Raw genomic sequence first — 24,255 nt, 5'->3', positions numbered from 1 at the left:
ATACCTCCAAGTGGATATTTTATGTGTCTCTGCATTCTTCACATGCTTACCAATTTTCACACATGTAGGTGAAAGCGCACTGAGGGGCTCAACTTTGGCAATATTCAAGGGGGTGCTATCAAGCTAATTTGCCACGCCCAAAACTGAGACCCATAAAATATTACATTTTGACCACTTCTGATCAGTGTGCAAAGTTTTAAAAAAAGTTGTACATGTTTAGGCCCTCAAAAATGCAATTTAAGGCGCTCTTTTCCAAAACGCTATAAATCCATTTTATCCGCCATGTTGGATCGCATAGAACGCTCACTGGATTCTGATTAGTCGAGAGGACGTATCGCATTTAGGCTAAAAATAGGTTTGGTGCTTGTCGCGGTTTGGAAAGGAACTGCATCTTGAGGACCATTTTAAACAAGGAAATATAGCGATTTGGTATGAAACATTGATGAAGCAGTGAATAGGTTCTGTATACAGCAAAGTGTCATGACAAACTCGTTTTTTTTTTATTTGGCTTTCATCTCGTTTTGGAAAATAGCTCTTCAAATATTCAAATGAAATGATGCTGATGATTAAACAGTAGCAGGCTTGTGCTCTGACGTTACCGGATCCTGGATAGTACAGCTTAGTCTATGAGGGGGAGGGGCATATTACTGCACACTGAGATAGATTAAAAAAGCACATGCGTTATTTTCACATTTTTATAATGGTTTATTGGGAAAAACCAAGCATCTATATGCAAAATAAGAAATTAAGCACCCCCAGGGCCAGAATGGAATAATCCATTGTTTCATAACCACATTATTCGACTGAGATTGGCAGTGGAATCAGACTCCTTGGAGCGAATCGCACCACCCCTAGTTCAAGTCACTATGTGTGTTGACCATTAATCTATTTGCTTTTTTGTAAACTTTATTGAAACACATTCACCTCTGTACTTCAAGTCCATCCCCTTTATATATATACAGTTGTGTTCAAAATAATAGCAGTCCCACATCACTAGCAAGATAAATGACTGTTTTTGTTAGAATTTCAACTTCTACACTGCAAGTAAGTTTCTAGAAGCTTCAGTAAAGGTATAGAAAACCAACAGACCCAACAGGCATGACGTACATGCTACTGATTCTGTGAAACTGAATCATTTACTGAAGGGGGGGGGGGGGGGTTCAAAAAAATAGCAGTGCTGAGTTCAATTAGTGAGGTCATTGATTATGTTAAAAAAAAAGGTGTTAAACAGGTGGCCCTTATTTAAGGATCAAGGCAACTGACTGCATATATGCTGGCTGTGCATTTGTCCTTGAAAAACGAAGCAGAATGGGTCGTTCAAGACACTGTTCAGGAGAAGAGCGTTCTTTGATTAAAAAATTTAAAAAGGGGGGAAAACATACAAAGAAGTGCAGAAAAGTATAGGCTGTTCAGCTAAAATGATAGCAAATGCTTTAAAATGGCAGCCAAAACCAGAGAGGCGAGGAAGAAAAAGAAAAACGACTATGCGAATGGATCGGAGAATAACAAAAAATGGTAAAGGCTCAGCCAATGATCAGCTCCAGGAGGATCAAAGAAGAGCTAAGATTGACTGAGTACTGTAACAATCAGACGACGTCTATGTGAAGCCAACCTACCAGCAAGAAGCCCCCGCAAAGTCCCATTGTTAAAAAAAAAGACATGTACAGAAGCGGTTACAATTTGCCAAAGAACACATTGACTGGCCTAAAAAGAAATGGCATAATATTTTGTGGACTGATGAGAGTAAGATTGTTCTTTTTGGGTCTAAGGGCCACAGACAGTTTGTCAGACGTCCTGCAAACACTGAATTCAAGCCACAGTACACAGTGAAGACGGTGAAGCATGGTGGTGCAAGCATCATGATATGGGGATGTTTCTCGTACTATGGTGTTGGTCCTATTTATCGCATACCAGGGATCATGGATCAGTTTGGGTACATCAGAATACTAGAAGAAGTCATGTTGCCGTATGCTGAAGAAGAAATGCCCTTGAAATGGGTGTTTCAACAAGACAATGACCCAAAACACAGCAGCAAGCGAGCAAAATCATGGTTCCAGACAAACAGAATTCAAGTAATGGAGTGGCCAGCACAATCCCCGGACCTTAATCCCATTGAAAACTTGTGGCCTGACATAAAAAATGCTGTTCATGAGGCAAAACCAAGAAATACAGAGGAATTGTGGAACGTAGTACAATTGTCCTGGGCTGCAATACCTGTTGACCGGTGCCAGAAGTTGGTCGACTCCATGTGCCACAGATGTGAAGCAGTTATCACAAACCATGGTTATGCAACTAAATATTAGTTTATGAATCTCAGGAAAGTTTAATCTTCAAGCCTTTCTTAGTTTATGCAGTACATTTTTGAGTTTTGTGAAGAAAGATGTCAACACTGCTATTTTTTTGATTTCTACTTTTTTGATTTATATATACTTTCTGTCAAATATTATCAAATTCAATTACTTTTTCCACTTTTCTGGCTTTGAAATAGAATGTGCAGTGTCCCTTATGCATTTGTGTTCATTAAAATACAATTTATTTGAAGAATTTTGAGGTTTACTCACCTTTTTAAACACACTGCTATTATTTAGTTAAAGCAGAACAACCGTTGGTAACAATCTGGGCCAACAGACCAACCGCTGTCAGCAGTGTCACTAACATGCCGGCCTAGTTACATTTAGCCCGGGAATGTCTCCACAGACACAGAGATTGGAATATTTGGCAAAAGGGCAACAAGTGCCTCATTAGTGGATCATATGATCAATCACCATTGTTTTAATTCACTCGTTGATGGATAGGAACTTAAAAGACAATTAAATAGATGAAAATCTTACGGAGTACAATTTTAATTATAAACTGTGAAATTCACATTTCTTGTGAGGATCAGGAATATTCAATTACCTCAACTTTTGATTTGTCAAGAATGTATCAGAGAAAAAAAGACAATAATAAAAGACTCAAGATGATTCCATCATAGTTCATCCTTCATATTGGTTTCTTCTTTGTAGATTTTACGCTCACAAGTACACACAGCAGTGTTGTCGTCTGGCTGAGGCACAAGCTCCATGTCTGCATGGCGTGTTGGCTTTCCTGTCTGCCGCTCTGAGTACACGTGCATCACTCTGTAATAGTAACAGTACAGTCTGCTGGGCTGCAGCAGTTCTCGGACCACTGTCTGACCTGCTCTGGCAATCTCTTGTGCTTCAGCGTCGTTCTCTTTGGCCCACTTGATTTTTTCCAAAAGGTCCGACAAGTTTCTCTTCACAGGAATGTAGTGAGTGCCTGCTTTAAGATGGCTGTAGAAATATTCATAATACTGGGAGTCCTGCTTCAAAACCAGACTGTTCCCGAGCATCAAGTAAGGAAACCGATACGCTGCCACTGTTCCATCCACGTTCACCTGGTACTTGTACTAAAATAGGGGAAAGCGTAAAGCATTTTAAACCTCAAGTGTTTCTCAAATATAGTGTATTTAGGATAAAAGTGAATTATCATAAAATATTCATTCATTTTTACATTTTTCCTCACCTTGAAGAAGTCAAAGAGACCAACAAGTGGTGCTTTGCCTACATGTTTCTCCCTGTCTCTGAAGAAGAACCATCCTGTGATGCCTGCATCCAGCAGCTCTGGGTTTTTCTTGGACAGAGAGACCAGGTAAAGGCGCTCCTCTCGACTGTCCCGGCCACGGAAAAATGCTCGATCTGTTTTGTTACTCCATGGAGGCCCTGGAGAAAGAGGTCCAAATGTTACCCCAAAAAGGCAGAAAATGTATTCCTACATCCAAAGAGCTCAAAATGATAGTTAAATGCAAACTCCCCTGGGTGCTTGGAAATGCACCCAGGGGAGTTTGCATTTAAGGCCCAAAACTGTCTGTTAGTAATTGACAGGCTTTCATTCTAGATAAATAAAATAACATGTATGTTCTTCCATAAAAGTTACTTATTTTTTTCTGTATTTAACTAGTAGTATCAGAACACATTAAGCCTGGGGTAAGGGTGGATACATCTCCTGACTTATTTCTGTATTTAAATTTATCAACTGACAGTTTTTCCTCACACTAGTCTGATTTTTGTCCAGCTGTGGCCCCATATTTAAAAGTACTTAGAACTTAAAATTTACCCCTTTGATAAAGCTTATGTTTAGCTTACCCTATCTGTGTTGTTATTGGCATTCAATTTCTCTTAGAGCTTGCATCTACAGTGATTTTGATCTGCGTAATTCTGCTGCTATAGGCCCAGTCTGCCTGGGGATAATCCTGTTCCTTTTCTTCCTCCCCAGCTGGTCAAGACAGATGGTCGTCCTCCACAAAGCTGTGTCTGTCCGACGTTCCTGCTCGTTAAAGGGAAGGTTTTTGTTGCCACTGGCTCAAAGGGGGAATTGTTGGGTCTATGTAAATCATAGTCATGTCATAGTGTATTCCCAAAGCAATTTCATTCAAAAGCAACTGGACTTGGTTATTTGTCTAGGAAGACATTTTACCTCTCATCCAAGAGGCTTCATCGGTTCATGTACGCATCTGACCAGGCGGGGACTGGTCCAAATATCTGGTGTGGAGATCCAGGTATTTAACCTTTCACAAGGCCGATGATGTCACTGGAACCCTTTGTGCTCCATGTGCCAACGACCGTCGTTGGAGTGAAAGTTGTTGGTGGGAAGTTGGTTTCGGCTTCGTTAGTGCTCTTTTGAGTCTTACATTGACAGTTCTTTGAGGTTAGATTGTTGAATCTCCTGGGAAGGGATGAAAGGGCAGCATTGTAAATTGTAAATAGGTGGTGTCTCAGACCTCCTCCTCTGTTTGGCGATGGATTCTCTACTTTTACATAGATGGCTTCTTTTACTCCTCTTTCAAACCATCTGTCCTCTCTGTCCAGGATGTGGAATTTGCTGTCATCAAAGGAGTGGGCTTTCTCCTGAGGAGGCCTGAGGAGTTAGCTCTCCTATGTTGGGCCATGCGTTTATGCAGTGGTTGTTTTGTTTCTCCAATGTAGAGATCTTTGCATTCCTCACAACCACAACTTGTGGTTACCCCAGCTAGACCTTTGTGAAAATGGCAGCTGCTTTCAGAAAGAAAACCAAAGTGGTAGAAAAAGAAAATAAGAGAAACAAAATAGTCATCCAGTATGTGGCTTGGGTATCAGAGAAACTCCGGATGATCTTCAACAAAAACTGCATCCCTGTGTACTTCAAACCCAGTGACACACTCAGACAGAGACTAGTACATCTCAAGGACAGAACACCACACACCCACAAAAGCAATCTGGTTTATGCTGTCCAATGCAATGAGGAATGCAAAGATCTCTACATTGGAGAAACAAAATAACCACTGCATAAACGTATAGCCCAACACAGGAGAGCCATCTCCTCAGGCCTGGACTCTGCTGTCTACTTACATCTCAAGGAGAAAGAGAAACGTATCTCCAATTTACAATGCTGCCCTTTCATCACTTCCCAGGAGATTCAACAATCTAACCTCAAAGAACAACTGTTCACAAATGGCCTCCTGTGACTCCAACGGCTGTCGTTATGAACCAATAGAGCACTAACAAAGTCGGAACCAACTTCCCATCGGTCGTTGGCACGTAGAGCACAAAGGGTTCCAGTGACATCATCGGCCTTGCGAAAGGTTAAATATCTGGATCTCAACACCAAATATTTGGACCAGTCCAAGCCTGGTCAGATTCGTACATGAACTGATGAAGCCTCTTGGATGAGAGGTGAAACATCTTCCAGGACAAATAACCATTAGTCCAGTTGCTTTTGATTGAAATTGCTTTGGGGATAACGATGACCTGGACAAATGACAACATTCACAGGCCCATAGAGTGTATTCTATACTTACTCTCTAAAGTGTCCTGATATAACTTTTGTTATGATTTGGCACTGTAAATTAAATTAAATTTAAACACAAACTGTAATTTGGAGCCATGTCAACAGAAACACAGAAGATACAAGACTGTAGCTGAATACATTAGTACATTACATTAGTACCAACTGAATCCAAGGTTCAACCTCCTTCATGGGATCATTTAATGTCCACACAAATCCATGAGCTCTACAACACAAGAAAACAAACATTTCAAATCTTTATACACACCCTCCAATTATACGTTTTCTTTCTTATTTTCCCTATGTCAGACAACTTTTTAAAAGTGTTGTTATTGATGCCGTTTGTATTGTCATATTTTTTATTTGCAAAGTCTGCTTTAATTGTTTTTGTAATTTTCTCCCTGTGGTATTGAAAATGGTATCGAGCATCGAGTATTTTCATGGTTATCTGTAGCAACATTGAAATTCTAGAATCGTGACAACCCTGCTGTGTGCACAAGATTGCTGGATTAATACTGTATATAATAATAATCATTATTATTATTAAAGCTAGTGCGACTTGTTGCTGCTCTTGGGGGAATTGTTGGGAGTGTGTTCTTGACCTACTCCAAAGTGTCCTGGAATAACCTTTGTTATGATTTGGCACTGTAAATAAAATTGAAATGAATTGAATAGTAAATTACACAGACAAGATATAAAATCCAATTTCCAAGATTCACTTCCAGGCCGTCTCATTCCCAGGTTGTCAAATACTGCAGTTTTGTCATTCTCCTTGGCATTTGGCACTGACTCACCAGAGGGCCTTGTGGTCCAAACAAACATGTGATTTTGTTGCCTAAACATACCCACCTACTTTGTGAGTAAACGTGTTCCCCGTGTTTAAAACAGCGAACAGGAGCATCATGCAACCCAGGGCATTTAGAAGTGACGCCAAAGGGTCCTGACAAAGCTGCAGTATGTGACTTGGGGTGAGACTGGGTTGTCACTTCTACTGAAGTTCTCACAGTGGCTAAGGAGTATTGGTGTGTGTTACCTGTGTTTCCCTGGACAGACAGCAGGTCATTGGTGACACCTCTCATGGTCTCCAGGGTGGAGTGTGTGACCTCGTAAGTTGGGAGGACAATGTCTCGTGTGTCTACAGAGCCACACCATGACAAGACCGGAACAGCATCTGCCCTCCTTGTCTCTAATGGCCAGTCGCCTACATTGATGTAAAATTCTACATCAGGCACCCTCACCTTCAACAGCAAAGTAAAGATCCCAGGAGATTAAAATCAGAAACCTCATGATGCCAAATGAAGACTCTTCGCAGTAATAATAAGATACAGTGGTAAATGTGCCAAAGCATGCAAAAACACAAGTACGATCCTTTAAAGTTGTACTCCATCAGATTTGAGATATGTTGTTTTAGCGTCCCCTATGGCGATAACATGTAACTGCAGGTGAGCCTGTTCTTTCAGAGCCTCCATCTTGTTATGTTTATGTTTAATATGTGTGTTGACAATTGTATATTTTTTTCCGCTCTTTTGTAAAATTTATTGAAACACATTCACCTCTCTACTTCCAGTCCATCCCCTTTATGTTCCACTCTTAAATCCATACACACACAGGTTCCTATTACACTTCTACCCTTAGTACAAACCTGACTCAGAAGTTGGAAGTTCGGATTACAAGTGAACAAAGCATAACTGTTGGTGACGATTTGGGCCGACGGACCAACAACCGTTGTCAGCAGCGTCACTAACATGGCGCTTATTTGCATCGAGCCCGCAAATGTCTCCACAGGCACAGAAATAATACTCAGCAAAAAGGCAACAAGTGCTTTCATTTGTGGGTCATCGACTAAAAGGCAGTTAAAGTGCAACTTGCAGGTTAATTTAAAAAAAATACATTTACATTTAACCTGTCTCTTAGATGACCATTTTAAATGTTATGTAGGATTTCCTTACGTTTTAAAACACATATGGGCAAAATCAGAGGTGAAAGTGGCCGCTTCCAAAAACCTCTTTTTTTCCAAACGCGTCCATATTACGTGGGAGAAGGGAGTTGTTCTCGCTGTCCAATGTATGATCATAGGGATAGTAGGTTTGAACTGTTTTCTCATCTCATCTTCATCCCTTTCCAGGGGCCACATTAACCAACTCTAACGGGGGGATCCTGAGGCGTTCCCAGGCCAGTGTGGAGATATAATCTCTCCACCTAGTCCTGGGTCTTCCCCGATGCCTCTTCCCAGCTGGACGTGCCTGGAACACCTCCCTAGGGGGACGCCCAGGGGGCATCCTTACTAGATGCCCGAACCACCTCAACTGGCTCCTTTCAACGCAAAGGAGCAGCGGGTCTACTCCGAGTTCCTCCTTACCCGGAGTAAGCAATCCAGCGGTTTCCTGCTGAGAGCCAATGCCATCAGATTTAGAGGTGCTGATCCTCATCCCAGCCGTTTCACACTCGGCTGCGAATCGATCCAGTGAGTGTTGAAGGTCACTGACCGACGATGCCATCAGGACCACATCGTCTGCAAAAAGCAGAGACAAGATCCTCAGCCCACCGAACTGCAACCCCCCCCCCCCTCAATCTGAGGTTCGACTATAGGACGAACTCTACTTTCCAGCACCTTGGAGTAGACTTTACAAAGGAGGCTGAGTAGTGTGATACCCCTGTAATTGCCACACACCCTCTGGTCCCCTTTTTTAAACAGAGGAACCACCACCCAAGTCTGCCACTCCCTTGGCACCGTCCCAGACCTCCACGCAATGTTGAAGAGACGTGTCAACCAAGACAGCCCCTACAAACCCAAAGCTTTCAGCATTTCTGGACAAATCTCATCAATCCCTGGGGCTTTGCCCCTGTGGAGTGTTGGACTACCTCAGTGACTTCCGCCAGGGATATTGACAATGATTCCCCATCAGCCTCCAGCTCTGCCTCTACAAAAGAGGGCGTGTTAGTCGGATTAAGGAGTTCCTCAAAGTGCTCCTTCCACCGCCCGACTACCTCATCAGCTGAGGTCACCAGTGTCCCGTCCTTACTGTAAACAGCTTGGACTGTTCCCCGTTTCCCCCTCCTTGGTTGTCGAATGGTTTTTCAGAAGCACCTTGGTGCCGCCCAAAAGTCCTTCTCCATGACTTCTCCGAACTCCTCCCACACCCGTTGCTTTGCCTCTGACACAGCAGAGGCTGCAGCCCTTCTGGCCTGTCGGCACCTAAGACCTTGAGGACACAGCTCACCGCTGCAGCTTCAGCAATGGAAGCTTTGAACATTGCCCACTCTGGTTCAATGCCCCCAACCTCCACGGGATGCCAGAAAAGCTCCGCCAGAGGTGTGAGTTGAAGATATCTTGGACAGGGGCGAGATATCATCACCAGATGGTGATCAGTTGACAGCTCTGCCCCTCTCTTCACTCGAGTGTCCAAAACATACGGCCTCAGATCAGATGATAAGATCACAAAATCGATCATCGACCTTTGGCCTAGGGTGCTCTGGTACCACGTACACTTATGAGCATCCTTATGTTCGAACATGGTGTTAGTTATAGACAATCCGTGACTACCACAGAAGTCTAATAACTGATGACCACTCGGATTTAGATCAGGGAGGCGGTTCCTCCCAATCACGCCTCTCCAGGTGTCTCCATCATTGCCCACGTGGGCATTGAAGTCTCCCAGCAGAACTATGGAGTCCCCTACTGGAGCCCCATGCAGGACTCCATTCAGGGTCTCCAAGAATGCCGAATACTCTGAACTGCTATTCGGTGCATATGCACAAACAACAGTCAGAGTTTTACCCCCTACCACCCGCAGGCGTAAGGAGGCGACCCTCTCGTCCACCGGGGTGAACTCCAACACCGAGGCGCTCAGCCGGGGGTTTGTGAATATCCCCACACCCGCCCCGCGCCTTACACCCTGGGCAACTCCAGAGAAGAATAGGGTCCAACCCCTATCCAGGAGTACTGTCCCCGAACCGAGACGGTGTGTGGAGGTAAGCCCCACCAGATCTAACTGGTAGCGCTCCATCTCCCGCACAAGCTCCGGCTCCTTCCCCGACAGAGAGGTGACATTCCACGTCCCCAGAGCCAGCTTCTGCTGCCCGTGTCTGGTCCGTCGAGGCCCCTCACCTTCACTGCCACCCATGCAGCAGCGCACCCGACCCAAGTGGTTCCTCCTGCGAGTGGTGGGCCCACAGGATGGAGAGGAGGGAGGTGCTACGTCACTTCTTTGGGCTGTGCCCGGCCGGGCTCCGTGGCAAACCTGGCCACCAGCAACTTGCTGGCAAGCCCTCCGTCTGGGCCTGGCTCCAGACGGGGGCCCCGGGCTTCCTCCGGGCAGGGTCTTGATTAGGTTTACACAGCTAATGTATTTATAATTTATGGTTGTAACGGACTTTTGTTGCCTGCAGGTCCAGGCAGCTCACAGAGTCAGTTAAAACGGAGATATCAGGCAAATAACGTTAACAGCAATGTTGGTGTGTTGATCTCAGTTTCTAAGGTTTATGGAGAGAAACGGTAACGTTAATGTAGGGACAGATGCACCTAATGTAAGAGAGCTGTGAGTGTTGTAGATTTAGAACAAACATGTCTATTTACTCTGATATCTAGCATGAACTGTTAACCATACATGTCTTATAGGAAACAGATATATTCACTCCAATTACATGATGTAATGTTAGTGTAAAATAAAACCACTAAGTATAATGCAGTCAGGTACAACTCTACTAGTCCCTCTGACCTCAGTGATAATAATCTCAATGAAATATAATGTGATGAACTCATCTCAGCTAAAACTGGACTTGTTAACACCTCAAATACAATTCAACTGCAGACTCATAAAAATAATAAAGTTGAATCCTCTCTAAAACATTTTGAACAAACACATTATGAACTTCATGCATATAGAATTCGTTGCAGGGCCCTTGTGTCGGACTACATTATTTTTCTTAATCTATACAATACAAGAAAAGTTTTTTTTAACAGGTTTTCTGCATACTAGATTTTATTTTTATACTATATTGGCTTTATATTTGTGTTTCTTCACAAATGATCAAATTGTGAACTGCATAATCTGCTTTTTCTTCAGGCTTCTTTTGGCAGTCCTGCTTATTCCTGCTTTCACTCTCTGGCGCTGCCTCAGGCGGCAGCTTGTAGCAGCTCCAAAAAGACTGAAACTACTCCCGTCGGGATTAGATTCAGCCTTGTTTGTTTTGCCGAATTAATCTCATTCTGTGCATAAAAGTTGAGATAATGGCTGGCCTAAGTTTTGTTATTGTTCTCCGCGTTCTTCTGTTATTTTTTTACTTTTTGTAACAGAGAACCTTGCCGGTAGTGATGGGGGCATTGTTTACATGTGTGAACAGCTGGTTGCGCTGTGTAAGCCTGTGCTCCTGCCCGGAGACAGACCTGTGGTCCCACAGGAGTTACGGAGGAGACCTCGGGGCTGCAGGGCTGGATACAAACGGAGGGAGAGCAGAAGACATAAGCGAGTGGTGCCAGCGATTATAATGGAAAACGTGAGGTCTTTGGGAAATAAGATGGACAAACTTTCAGCGCTGGTGAAGACTCAGAGGGAATACCACGAGTGTAGCTTATTTTGCTTCATTGAAACTTTGCTACACCCGCAGCGTCGAGGTGCCCGGTGGGCTTGCAAAGAGTGTGAGTGAGAAGTGGTGCAATCCTGGACATGTCTGTGTGAAGGAACATGTCTGTACCCGGTGTTGTTTTTGGTGGCCTGTTTTACTTTTAGTCTAGTCTAGTTTTAGTCGACTAAAAGTCTGAGCATTTTAGTCTAGTTTTAGTCAACTAAAAGTCTGAGCATTTTAGTCTAGTTTTATTCGACTAAAAGTCTGAGCATTTTAGTCTAGTTTTAGTCGACTAAAAGTCTGAGCATTTTTGAGAAACCAACATTATCTTTTAGCCAAACCCATGCAGATATCTTTAGTTTACATGCATGTACAGGTCTAGAATAAGTAATCCAATTTATGTTGATGCCAAATTCAGTTCAGTGTTATTAGCTCTGTGAAATACAAACCCAGTGAAAGTATCTGGCCAACAAGGGGAAGTTTAGTGCACTTATAGAGTGAGCCAGTCAGGTAGGAACTAAAAACAACGCTAAACCACATTAACTGTGGCCTCATGTCGCATGAGCTTTCTAAAACAGAAAGTATCGTTACGTTATGTCTTGACTTACCTAAATGTCATTATAGGATGCCCTGAGGTGTCTCTTTGTGGCTGCATTTATCCCTTTATTTTTCCACAACACATTCCGTTTTGCTTTCCACGTCTATGTAATAATAGCGTTTCTTCTTTTTCTCTCAAACATGACCACCCTAACTCTAACGTTAACGCTGACCCACAGCAGCAGCATCTTATGATTCTAAATAATGCGCGCGTGGGGATTGAGGAAGTGAGAAAACTTCAAAATAATAACTCGTTTTTATTCGTCAACGAAATTGCATTATATATTTCGTCTTAGTCATCGTCACATGCCCAGCATTTTCGTTTCGTCTCGCCTAGTCCTGTCACGTGATAAAGGTTCGTTGACGAAGATATTTCGTCATCATTTTCATTGACGAAAGCAACACTATCTGTACCCCGGATATTGAACTGCTGGCCGTGGGAATGCGTGGGTATTATTTGCAGAGGGAGTTCACGTCCGCCATTGTAATCGAGGTCTACATCCCCCCGTAAGCTGATAAAGCGGTGGCCAGTGAAGTTATCAGCTCCGCCACCGCAAAACATCTGGATGCTTTCATGGCTATTACAGGTGATTTTAATCATGCCTTACTGAACAACACCCTAAATAAAAATAAATCAAAAATAATTTCCATCAGTATGTTGACTTCTCCACCAGAGACAATTAAACATTGTATTTGTATTGTATTGTTATTGGCTAATGCCACGGACGCATATGATACACCCCCCACCCCCGTACGGATGGACAGTGTGAGTGCGTCCCTTACCATGAATAAGAGGGCTTTCAGGTCAGGAGACAGAGAGGAGCTGAGGAGAGTGCAGCACAAACTCAAAGAGATGCTGAGGATGTGCAAAGACAAGTACAGGAGACAGCTGGAGGCCAAACTCCAACAGAACAGTGTGAGGGATGTGTGGGCAGGAATGAAGCACATCACAGGGATGAAGGGGAAAGACAGGCAGACATCTGGGAACCTGGATAAAGCTAACCAGTATAACCACTTTTTCAACAGGTTTCGCTCACCTCCTGCTACCCCTTCGACACCCCCAACCCCCCCCACACACACACTGTCCCAAATGGCTCGACCCTCCCCCCAGCGCTCTGTACAACACCTCTCCCTCGGCCCCCCTTTACACTTCCAGGCAGCCGGAAAGACTACATCAGCGAAAAGGCTGCAGGACCTGATGGAATCTCACCCAGGATCCTGAAGATCTGCGCCAGCCAGCTATCGCCTGTACTGGGACATCTGTACAACCTGAGCCTGAGTCAGGAGAAAATCCCGTTGCTATGGAAGACCTCTTGCCTGGTCCCAGTCCCCAAGAAGTCAAGGCCATCTGACCAAGCAGACTACAGACCAGTCGCCCTGACATCTCATGTGATGAAGGTCCTGGAGGGACTTGTCTTGGCCTAGGTGAGGCCACAGGGGAGGACGTTTCTGGAGCCTCTGCAGTTTGCCTGTCAGCCCCATTTAGGAGTCGATGACGCTGTCACCTACCGGCTGCAACGATATGCATAAATATAAATAGTATTCTACAATATATATATATATATATATATATATATATATATATATATATATATATATATAGGCCCTGTGAGTATCACTGTCTTTCTCCAGGGCTTTCATGGGTGAGAAGCTAAGGGTGGTGGGTGTTGACAACTCGATGGTCTCCAGGATTACTGACTACTTGACGGGCAGGCTACAGTTTGTCCGTCAGGGCAGTGTCTGATCACCCCAATCAAGGAGAAGCTGAATCACTGAATGTGATCTAAAAGCATGCGTTTGCTTCCTCAGAGGACTACATCACAAAATCATCTCGTCAAAGACTGCTGTACCAGAGAGCCGTGCTGAATGTCCTCAGCGGCTCCTGCCTTCCTATCCACACCTGCCAAAAAATCACAGAGGAAAGCTGGACAGCCTGTCTCTCGCAAAACATTCACAGTTAAACACAAAGTTTACTGGTTAAGATTATTATTAGTCAAGAAAAAAATCTGATCAAAGTTTACAATTCATATGAATCAAAGGAATTAAAAAATGTTTTCATTGCAAGATGTACGTTTTTACCTTTATCACTATTCACCTTTGCATGTTTTATTAAGTTGAGAAAAGAAATGTTTCACATATCTCATGATTGTCCATGTTTGCATTTTGATCTTAAACTGGAAGTCAATTAAAACATGTTCCAAATAAAATAGCTAATGTAGGATAGCTTAGTGAGTGCAGCAGGTTTAAATGGATACATCTTTTTTTTTTTTTTTTACTTTCGACCATTTGGCACATCCATATTCATATTTTAAAAAGATTCAATCTTGTGTTTTTAGTTTTGCTGGTGCACTTAACTCTTAGTTTACATTGGTATTGCAGAATGTTTGTTATGGTTTTAACTGTAGTTCCTGAATATAAGAATATATTTATAGTTTGTATGTTTAGGGTTGTTGGTAAATAGTCTTGTAACTTCTGTATGCAGGCCTAACCATTAATGCAGTATCTGATCTGAACTGTTCACTGCATAAACTGTTTTCGTACGGTAAGACACTTTGTGTTTAATTATATTTGTAGATTGTCACCCAAATAAGACAGAAGCTGTTCACTTCTCACACAACTCCTCAATTTTTGGCTGATCTCAGATATTTTTCAGTTATTTCTCCTGTCCCTGTCTCGTAGACACCATTCAGATCATACTTATAGGCCTGTGGTCCGCGATGTGCCTAAAAATTTTCAGTCCCTTTAGTGTCAAAATAAACATTGTGGTCCATATAAAAAACTGAGCGGACTCCCTTCTCCTACATCACATTCGGATAGGCGATTTTTTGATGCAGAAATAAAATATCTTTACAAAAACGACTCCAAACTTATTTATATATATATATTTTAATTTAGTATCAACATAATTTTCCTACACATTGATTAACAGGGGTCTATAACCTGCAAGTTGCTCTTTAAATAGATTGAAATCGTAGGGAGTACAACTTTAACATCCCGAGAACCAATACACAACCTTACCTTTCTTGTTAGAGAGAGCAGCATTTCATCAGAAAACATCTTGAAGTCGGTGTATTTTCCCAGAGTGCGGCGGTACAACTGGTTGTTAATGATGGCATAGTGAATGAGACCTCCTCTGTTGACAAATCTGTGAGGCACTTCCTGTCTGAGATGCTGCAGGTCGACTGTTGGAAAAGCTTTAAAGTCGGCCATAATCTGAGGCTCCTCTGTGGGACACTGCATGAAGCTCTGCCAAACAGAAGCATTGGGTTCTGGACAGTCGCAGTATTCATGATAGACTGGACCTGTTCAAAACAACACTCAGGGTTAGAGAGAGAACCAGAGCAGGGCAACATAAGGTGGCATTTGTTCAACTTATCCTGCGCCACAATTTACTGTTGTAAATATTTATGCCTAGTAGTTAAACAGCTGTTATGAAACTTAAAAATAATAATAATAATAATAATAATAATAATACTGCCCATGAAGCAGTGATGTCTAATATTTTTTAGATGTTGCACAATTTCTCCACATTTCAAAGCATCTGGTATGCTTTGAGGAGACTCAACTCAACTTTATGTATAGAGCACTTTAAAACAACCAGTGCTGCATAATAAAACAAAACAATAAAATAAATAAAGTCAATAAAAACACTATAACAGGAGCAAAGTCTCATGCAGGGTTAAAAGGAAAGAAATATAAAGAGGGTTTTAAAACTTCTTTTCAAAATGGACAGTAAAGGGGCCTGTCTAATGTTCAAAGGTAAAGTGTTCCATATTGTTATAGCAGCGACAGAGAAGGCTCTATCCCCTTCGGAGCTTCTGCTTAGACCTCAGTACCTCCAGAAGCAGCGGATCAGCTGACTTGAGGGACCGAGCAGGAGTGTAGGGATGGTGCAGCTCAGAGAAGTAAGGTGGGGCTTGCTTAACCCCCGGATGCCCTGGTCTGGCCTCACCTCTCATTGTTATATATTATTAGCATGTGGCATTGTAGAATACTATTATTCATTTAATTCTATAAGAGCCTGAGCATCGACAAAGTCGTTGTCGAGGGACCTCATATATCCCTAGTGATTATTATTAATTATTATTATTAAGGCCCAAGCGTGGACGGCGTCAGCGAGGGACCTTTTATTTTTGTAAGGATTATTATTCCATATTATTATTATTATTATTATTATTATTAATTATTATTATTTTACCCTCAACATATGTAAAAAGCCCCCAAAAATCACAAACTGGTCAAGTCTGGTGTAAATTTAGGTATTTTATGGGTCTCATGAACGGGTGTGGCAAAATGCCTCAGTAGCGCCCCCTAGAAAGTTGCTAAAATTGAGCCCCTCTGTGAGGTTTCACCTAGAGTTACGAAAATCAATAGGCTTATAGAGAGTGAGGAGACGCACGAAAAAGCTTCAAGAAGCCATATCCTAAACCTAACAGGAAGTCAGCCGTTTTGAGTCGAATATGCAAATTTAGTCCATTTTTGACCCTTTGATGGTGCCATAATTTAACAAACTCGTCCTAGAGATTTAACCCCATCATCTTCTAAATTGGCCTGTACCACCTCAAGACCTTTGGGATCAAAGTTACCTCATATCATATACTAATTTTGTATCGTGTGGCCGTGGCGTGGCGGCGAATATTGGTGTTTCATCAGAACACATAAAGTAGCTATAACTCCCCGAATGTCTCATGCATGACAAACCTAGATGACAGCATTGACTCACAGTGAGAGCGCCCCCTAATGGCACACTGTAGGGGTTCGGACTTTGAGATTGATAGATGATGGCCCAGTCGACAAACTTCAGTGTGGGGACTTTTTTTATTGACACCAAAACCCAAAAAATATCCAGAGGTGGCAAAGCAAAAAGTAGCAGGATTATTTACAACAGGAAGGAGAGGAAAAATATTTACAACAGGAAGGAGCGAAAAATATTTACAACGGGACTTACTAAAGTAATTAGGACCCACATGCCTCTCAGCCAAAATGCGCTCCCCTCAAGTGAGCAAAGCCTTCTTTATATACAGTATACACCCTTTGGCCCCTCCCCCGGGCAAACCAATTATCCCAGCACAGGGGTTTCCACACAAACAGGGAAATAGAATACCCAACTACAAGAAAAAACCCATTAACTTTCATGTCAGTGTGTGGCATTAACAACCCTCCATACGGTTGTGCCATGTTCACACAACACATCTCAATTCCCCATACATTCATCTTAAATCATAATATTAGTAACGTCTGTGGTCAGCTGACCCATGGAAGCGCGCCGACCAGCGCAATTTAACTCAGGATCCGGAACTGCCTCGGTTCGGCCGGGAACCCGAGACAGACCTCTACAGCAACAGCAGGTGAGCGTGTGTGTATGCGTGTGTATGTGTGTTGCGTAGGCGCCGAGTGTGCACCCTCGACGACCTACGGTGGGCAAACAGAGTTCATGGAAATGGGCAAAAGTTTGTGTCACTGTTGGACCGCAAGATGCGGTCTGTGAGCAGACAGTTTGGATGGAGCCTGGCTCCACCGGAACAATGAGAGAAAGAGCGCGCCGGTCAGGGAGTGACGGGCGTTCAAAGGCGCTCCGTCACACACACCTTAATTTACAGCCCCTCCTCCAGGATGGAAGTACTTTTATGAAAATCGATAGGCATATATAACATCTCCAGACGTACAAAAAAGCCTCTTGGAGCAAAATCCTAAACTCATCAGGAAGTCGGCCATTTGGGATTTTATGTCCATTTTCCGACATTTGCACGTGTCATACTTCCTTTCAAGAGATTTAACCTGATCACATTCAAAATCGGCCTATACTGTCAAAAGACCTTAGTGATCAAAGTTACCTCATATCATTCCGTTTTTCTGGAGCGTCTGGCTGTGGCTTGGCGGCGAATATTGGCCTCACGTTATAAAACAGAAAAGTTGCTGTTACTTAAGCATACCGACCGCATCGGCTGTAGACCGGCCAATTTCCCCGACATGCACCAGGGCCCGTTCATTGCTACTTGCAGCTTTAATTAAGGCCTGAGAGCCGACAGCGTCAGAAAGGGACCTATTGTTTTTGTAAGGATTATTTTTCCCTATTATTATTAGTTTACTAAATGAATTGCCTTTTTGAGGGCCTTGACATTTAAAAAGTCCCCAAAATTTACAAACTTGTTACTGGTATATTTAGGTATTTTATGGGTCTCATGCATGGGCGTGGCGTCCCTCATTAGCGCCCCCTAGAAAGTTGCTAAAATTGAGCCCCTCAATGGGGTTTAATGAGAGTTACGAAAATCAATAGGCTTATATCCTATACCATATCCTATACCTAACAGGAAGTCGGCCATTTTAAATTGAATATGCAATCCTAGAGATTTAACCCGATCATCTTCAAAAAAGTGGCTAATAACAAATTGTCCAATTTTCTCCAAACTTCTAATGGTTGATGAGAGTCCAGCCCTGAACAGATCCACATCTAAATATTCATTTATAGTCAGAGCGCACCCTATTGGCGACAGGAAATATGCAGCTTTTTGGTGGTGTCATACTTTAACGATCTCTCCAAGAGATTCAACCCGAGTTGCTTCAAAATCTGCCCATTCCACCTCAAGAAAATTGTGATCAGTTACCTCATATTGCGACCTAATTATGGAGTGTGTGGCTGTGGTGTGGCGGTGAACATTGGTGTCTCATCAGAACACAAAGTAGCTATAACTTGAGCAATAGTTGTTCAATTTGCCCCAAATATCTCATGCATGAGCCCCGCCCTGAACAAACCTAGATGACAACATTGACTCACAGTGAGAGCACCCCCTACTGGCACACCTGAAATTACAGACCCTGCTCAAGGATGGTTGACTTTGATAAAAAAAAATTGGTAGGCATATATATCATCTCCAGACGTAAAAAAAAGCTAACTAGAGCGAAATTGTAAACTCAACAGGAAGTGAACACACCAACATCTCAATATTTACTCAAAGCCATAGCGCCACCTGTTGGCAACAGGAAAGCAGCCTAATAGGACAAACTTAATCCGATTCACATCAAATGTGTGATCTTGGTTTGATGTACAGCAAGGCCAAGCAAGTTTGGTAGGCGCTGTCTAGCGCCACACAGTGGAAGCAGGTAGTGGGGCAGGTTAAGAAACAGAACGTTCTGTAACTTTAGCATACATTGTCCATTCTTCACTGAATTTCTAAAGCATGACAAGAACCTTGGCCTTTACACACCAAGGTCTCAATATTAACTCACTGCCACAGCGCCACCTGTTGGCAACAAGAAGTCAGCCTAATATAACAAACTTCATCCAATTCGCATCACATTTTCGATGTGTGATCTCTGTTTGATGTACAACAAGGTAAAGCATGTTTGGTAGGTGCTTTTTAGCGCCACACGGTAGATGCAGGAAAGTGGGGCAAATGTTTCCATAGATTGTCTACAGACACACGCACTTTGTGCAGTGCTTGACAGTCGCTGAGACACTTGGCCGGTCAGTCGAGGTGCACCGGGTGCGAGGGCCCGTTCATCGCTGCTTGCAGCTTCAATTTTATTTATTATTTATCAGGGCTGTAAACTAGCGGTCACCACTTGCCAAATGCGACTAAAATATTCCCCTGGTGACTTAATTTTGGAGGGCTTCATGCCATGGGGCAGGTAAATGTTTGTCCCGATGGTTGTGCTTCTGCAATAAATTATGCATGATGTAGCAAAACATTAGTGATTGGTGATGTGTTGTGTGTCGCACTGAAGTAGCTCTTCCAATAACACCGCTGTAGAAAATATTCCCCTCATAAGTAACGTAGCGTACGCATCAACGCTCTATAAAAGTTTGGCGTAGCGACTTTGATCCGAGCACAACTATTTGGTGGTACATTCCTGGTGTGACTGAACCAAAGAGGAAAACACAGAGGAGATAGGTGGCTATTATCCTGTGGCTTGTTCACGATACGATTTTCTCACGATTTTGTTTTGTAATCAAAATGAGCCACAGACAAATCGTGACCAAATAAAATTATCTTTTATTCGCAGGAAAAAGGGTGCTTTCCTTACAGAAACCCTGTTTCAGTTTGTGAAACTTAAATGGTCATCTTAAACAACATAATACATGAAAAAACATCTCCTTTCTTTAGTAACAATCTCACAAGTTAACTGGTGTTAACTACTGTAATTCAATGTTTTAATTAACAAAAGAATATAAAATCTCAACCAAAAGAGGTCCTTTCTTTACAGAAATACTGTTAAACACTGTTTTTGTCTTTAAAAAAGTGCAATTGTTATTTACTACATAACAAAGAACAACTGGATTTAAAAAAAACAAATAAAATCAAAATAATAAAATCAAAACATCAAATCTCTAGTGATATAACTTTGTGTGGCTCTAGATGTCCAACTGTCGGTTGTGATAGACAAAGTATCAGCCCTCCGGAGAACCTAAACCACATGAGCTCTTACCTCCTGGTAGAGATTTGGCACCACTACCTGGCTGAAGTGCTGTTGTGACAGGAGGCAGTAGTGTTGTTTTTGGCGGCCTGTTTTACTTTTAGTCTAGTCTAGTTTTAGTCGACTAAAAGTCTGAGCATTTTAGTCTAGTTTTAGTCGACTAAAACTTATGACATTTCAGTCTAGTTTTAGTTAAAGAAAATTGTATATTAGTCTCTTTTTAGTGATGCAATTATATTTAATCAATATAATAAAAGTACCTAGTAGTATTGACAAACCAACATTTTCTTTTAGCCAAACCCATGCAGATATCTTAAGTTTACAGCATGTACAGGCCTAGAATAAGTTAGCCAATTTATGTTGATGCCAAATTCAGTTCAGTGTTATTTGCTCTGTGAAATACAAAACTAGTGAAAGTATTTGGCCAACAAGGGGCAGTTTAGTGCACCTATAGAGTGAGTCAGTCAGGTAGGAACTAAAAACACACTCTTACAAATAAATACACATACACACGCTAGCCACGCGCGCACGCACACACACACGCTAGTCTCTCTCTCACACACACGCTAGTCTCTCACACACACGCACGCACGCGCACACACACACACCTCCAGTGGCTAACGCCAAAGCTAGCGTTAAAACCCGACACATTAACCGTAGCCTCATGTTGCATGAGCTTAATAAAACAGAAAGTAACGTTACGTTATGTCTTGACTCACCTAAATGTCATTATTGGATGCCCTGAGGTGTCTCTTAAGATCTGTGGTGTTTTTTCCTGTGATTTTGTGGCTGCATTTCTTTCTTTTTCCACAACACATTCCGTTTTCCTTTCCACGTCTGTGTAATGAAAGTGTTTCTTCTTTTCCTCCCAAAGACGACCCCCGGCTGGTGCCACACTTTGTTCTCATGTTTCTTTAGTTGTCGCTAACCCTAAATCGTAATGCTAACCTACAGCAGCGGCAGCTTCAGAATCCAAATAATGCGCGTGTGGGGATTGAGGAAGTGACGTCGCCCAGACGCGAGACTGGGAGAAAACTTCAAAATAATAATAATAATAACGTGACTAAACGAGACGAAACAAAGTTATTTCGTCTCGTTTTCCTCAACGAAAATGAAGAGACATTTCGTCTCGTTTTTATTCGTCAGCGAAATTGCATTATATATTTAGTCTTAGTCATCGTCACATGCCCAGCATTTTCGTTTCGTCTCGTCTAGTTTTCGTCACGTGATAGAGGTTCGTTGACGAAGATATTTCGTCATTATTTTCGTTGACGAAAGCAATACTAGGAGGCAGTATCTTGGCGCCAGTGTGTTCATCAACAGCAGAAGCCGTCATTTCACTGACGGAAAATGGCCTTGAAATCTTTTCCAATAAAATAAACACTTGCCCTGGTAACTTCTTGTGCTCTTGCATTGTTATGCGGGAGAGAAGATGCAAAGCCTCTTGTGAGGGTGGTTGTGGCTCAGGAGGTGGCGTAATGTTACTTTGCCTCTCACTGTGGTGGCGGCTCAAATGCTGCTGCATGTTGTTCATGTTGCCAGTATAGAGTATGTTAGCAGTCTCTTGCAATATTGACCCGCTCTTTTGGTTTGTCTGTCCATTTCTCACTGGTTGTATTTGTGTATATGGGGAATCCAAAATGCTGCCACACGGGTGATTTAAAACCGCTCAATGCATCCTCTATTTCAAAGTAGTTGCCTACCATCACCATCATGTCTTCCCTCGTTCTGTGCCCTGTAGCGTACTTAAGTAGTGACCTAAGTCAACTGACTTGACGTCTGATGTTGAAAAAATGAATCACCAACCAGTGACTTTTTTTAAGATGACGTAACCCTTTTTTTTAAAAAAAAAAGAGAAAAGAACGTATCCTACTTCTCTCGCATTCGCAATTCATTTTTTTCTGTCAACCGGTGTGAATCATCACGCATTTTTACCCATTATTAGTCGTGTCGCGATGCATTGTTACATCCCTATTAATTAATGAGTGTTTCCTTTGTCAAAGTTTTGCACTGTTAAAGTTTTCAAAGTTTTGAAATTCAATTAATAATATTAAAATTAATTTCTAAACAATACTTTTGCCTCTGTTCTATATAGCATGTGTTGCTATACGGTATAATACTGTGATATCAATGAAAAGTACTGAAACAGATGTATATGCAACAAAAAGAGGCAATTTATTGTTTGGCCGGTAAAAAAATTACTTGGCCGGTAGATTCTAGTCCCCTTGGCAGGTGGTGCCAAACAGTTAGTCTACAGCACTGTTATTCTTTTTTTTTTTCTCATCGCATTCTTCTCTAATATTCTCTTCTGATTCATTTTTGATTCATAACCTTATTTTCTTATTTATTTGTATTGTATCATCTATCTAAGCCATATTATGAGTGTATATAATACCATACCATCTACCTCTCATTCACATGCACTCACTCACTCGCTCGCACAAACACAAACACACACACACACACACAAACTTATTGTTATTTTACGTTGTATTCTGTTGTTATCTCTACTTTATGTCCACTGTCTGTATTTGTAGTCCACATGGTGTGATGTATTTTTCCTCAGTGTCACATTGTCTGTCACTTAATTCAACCAATAAAAAATTAAAAATATATAGTGAGGGTCAAAGTTAAGATGGTGTTGTGTATTGTACAGATTAAAAAGCCCTTCTGAGAATGCACTGTGTCAATGTTTATTGATGCATGGTAATGACACATCACATACCTTGTATGGTATAGGGTGACTTGGCAACAGCAGCATCTTGGTGGAGGACCTCAACCTTCAGGCCCTTCAGCACAGTGCCATAGAGCCGGTACCTGACCAGGAAGGACCCGTCTCCTCTGTCCAGAGATGGAGGGACATGGATACGGATGTGCTCCTTCTTGTCCAGCGGACTTATCTTCACTTTAAATGTGTCTTTACCTGAACAACACACGTAAAGAACATTTAAGTGACTTACATGAATTGATGTCATCTTTCTGCAGCACTGGCGAATCCTTCCATTTGATTTTGAACAAAGGCACCTGCATAACGTTGGTATTTGTTGTTAGCTGAATAAAGACAACCACAAACTTGCTTCAGGGTTATTAAATTGAGCACTAGAGTTGTTTTCATGGCCAAGTGAGACAATTTATTTTTAAACTACGGTGTTGTTTTATTCAGGTTTTACCGATAGTAACACAAACAAACCATTGTTGAATATAGTCTACATCTTTTGATTAAGAACAAAATACTGTATATGTTCCCAAATAAGTTTGGTTTTCATGTAAAAAAAAAAAAAAATGCTGCGCCAGGAAATCAGCTAGCTTCACGTTAGCTGTTGGGCAGCAATCGCTAGTGTTTCAGCTGCCCTGTATTAAACACAAATACACTCTAAGCACATACGGTGATTGTGGCCGGTTTACCTGGAGATGAAGTCAGGTTTACTCCGTTTGAATGGACCGCCTGAACAAAGAAGTAGCGGACTGGTAAAACTGTGTCGGGGTTCAGCCCTGGACCCCAAACGAGACATCTCTCTAAAGAGATTCTTTCACAGTCAGACACCGGTAAGTTTATGCTGATTAAAACCACCAAAACTATAAACTTACAAAAGCAACGACAATAGAAATGCTTAATTAGATCTACGCTACGCTCACAAACCATATTCCTACTACCGCTGACTGCTTGAATTGTGGACGTAAGTGCCTGTAAAATTTGATAAAAACTCCTATGCCGACATGTTGGGAGGTACACGCCCATTTCCGGTGATGCCTTTAGGGGATGTCGAAAATGTTGGTTGCCGCTGTACTAGCATGTTTTTTTTTAAATAGTCAAGACACTTCAACAAAAACTTTTATTTTGTGAAAAACCATTGT

At 42.2% G+C, this 24,255-nt stretch overlaps 1 protein-coding gene across 1 annotated transcript; it reads right to left on the bottom strand.

The window, feature by feature from the left end:
- Positions 1–1,842: 1,842 nt before the first annotated feature.
- On the bottom strand, positions 1,843–24,093 carry poglut3 (protein O-glucosyltransferase 3). The gene is made up of 6 exons (XM_083916583.1): positions 23,806–24,093; positions 23,126–23,323; positions 15,004–15,287; positions 6,857–7,061; positions 3,526–3,722; positions 1,843–3,409 (listed from the first exon to the last, which is right to left on the bottom strand). Exons 1-6 carry the CDS (start codon positions 24,041–24,043, stop codon positions 2,969–2,971), a joined length of 1,563 nt encoding a protein of 520 aa, XP_083772709.1. The 5' UTR covers positions 24,044–24,093; the 3' UTR covers positions 1,843–2,968.
- Positions 24,094–24,255: the final 162 nt, after the last annotated feature.

Source organism: Echiichthys vipera (assembly GCF_963691815.1).
Source record: "Echiichthys vipera genome assembly, chromosome: 7".
NCBI classification, from domain to species: domain Eukaryota; kingdom Metazoa; phylum Chordata; class Actinopteri; order Perciformes; family Trachinidae; genus Echiichthys; species Echiichthys vipera.
This window is presented reverse-complemented; position numbering and strand designations above follow the sequence as displayed.

Excerpts from the sequence above, each read along its gene's own strand:
- poglut3 (XM_083916583.1), bottom strand. The coding sequence starts at position 24,043 with ATGGTTTGTGAGCGTAGCGTAGATCTAATTAAGCATTTCTATTGTCGT. Across the intron at positions 15,288-23,125 it reads GTCACCCTATACCATACAAG|GTCCAGTCTATCATGAATAC; the intron begins GTATGTGATGTG and ends TGTTTTGAACAG. Across the intron at positions 3,410-3,525 it reads GTCTCTTTGACTTCTTCAAG|TACAAGTACCAGGTGAACGT; the intron begins GTGAGGAAAAAT and ends CCCCTATTTTAG.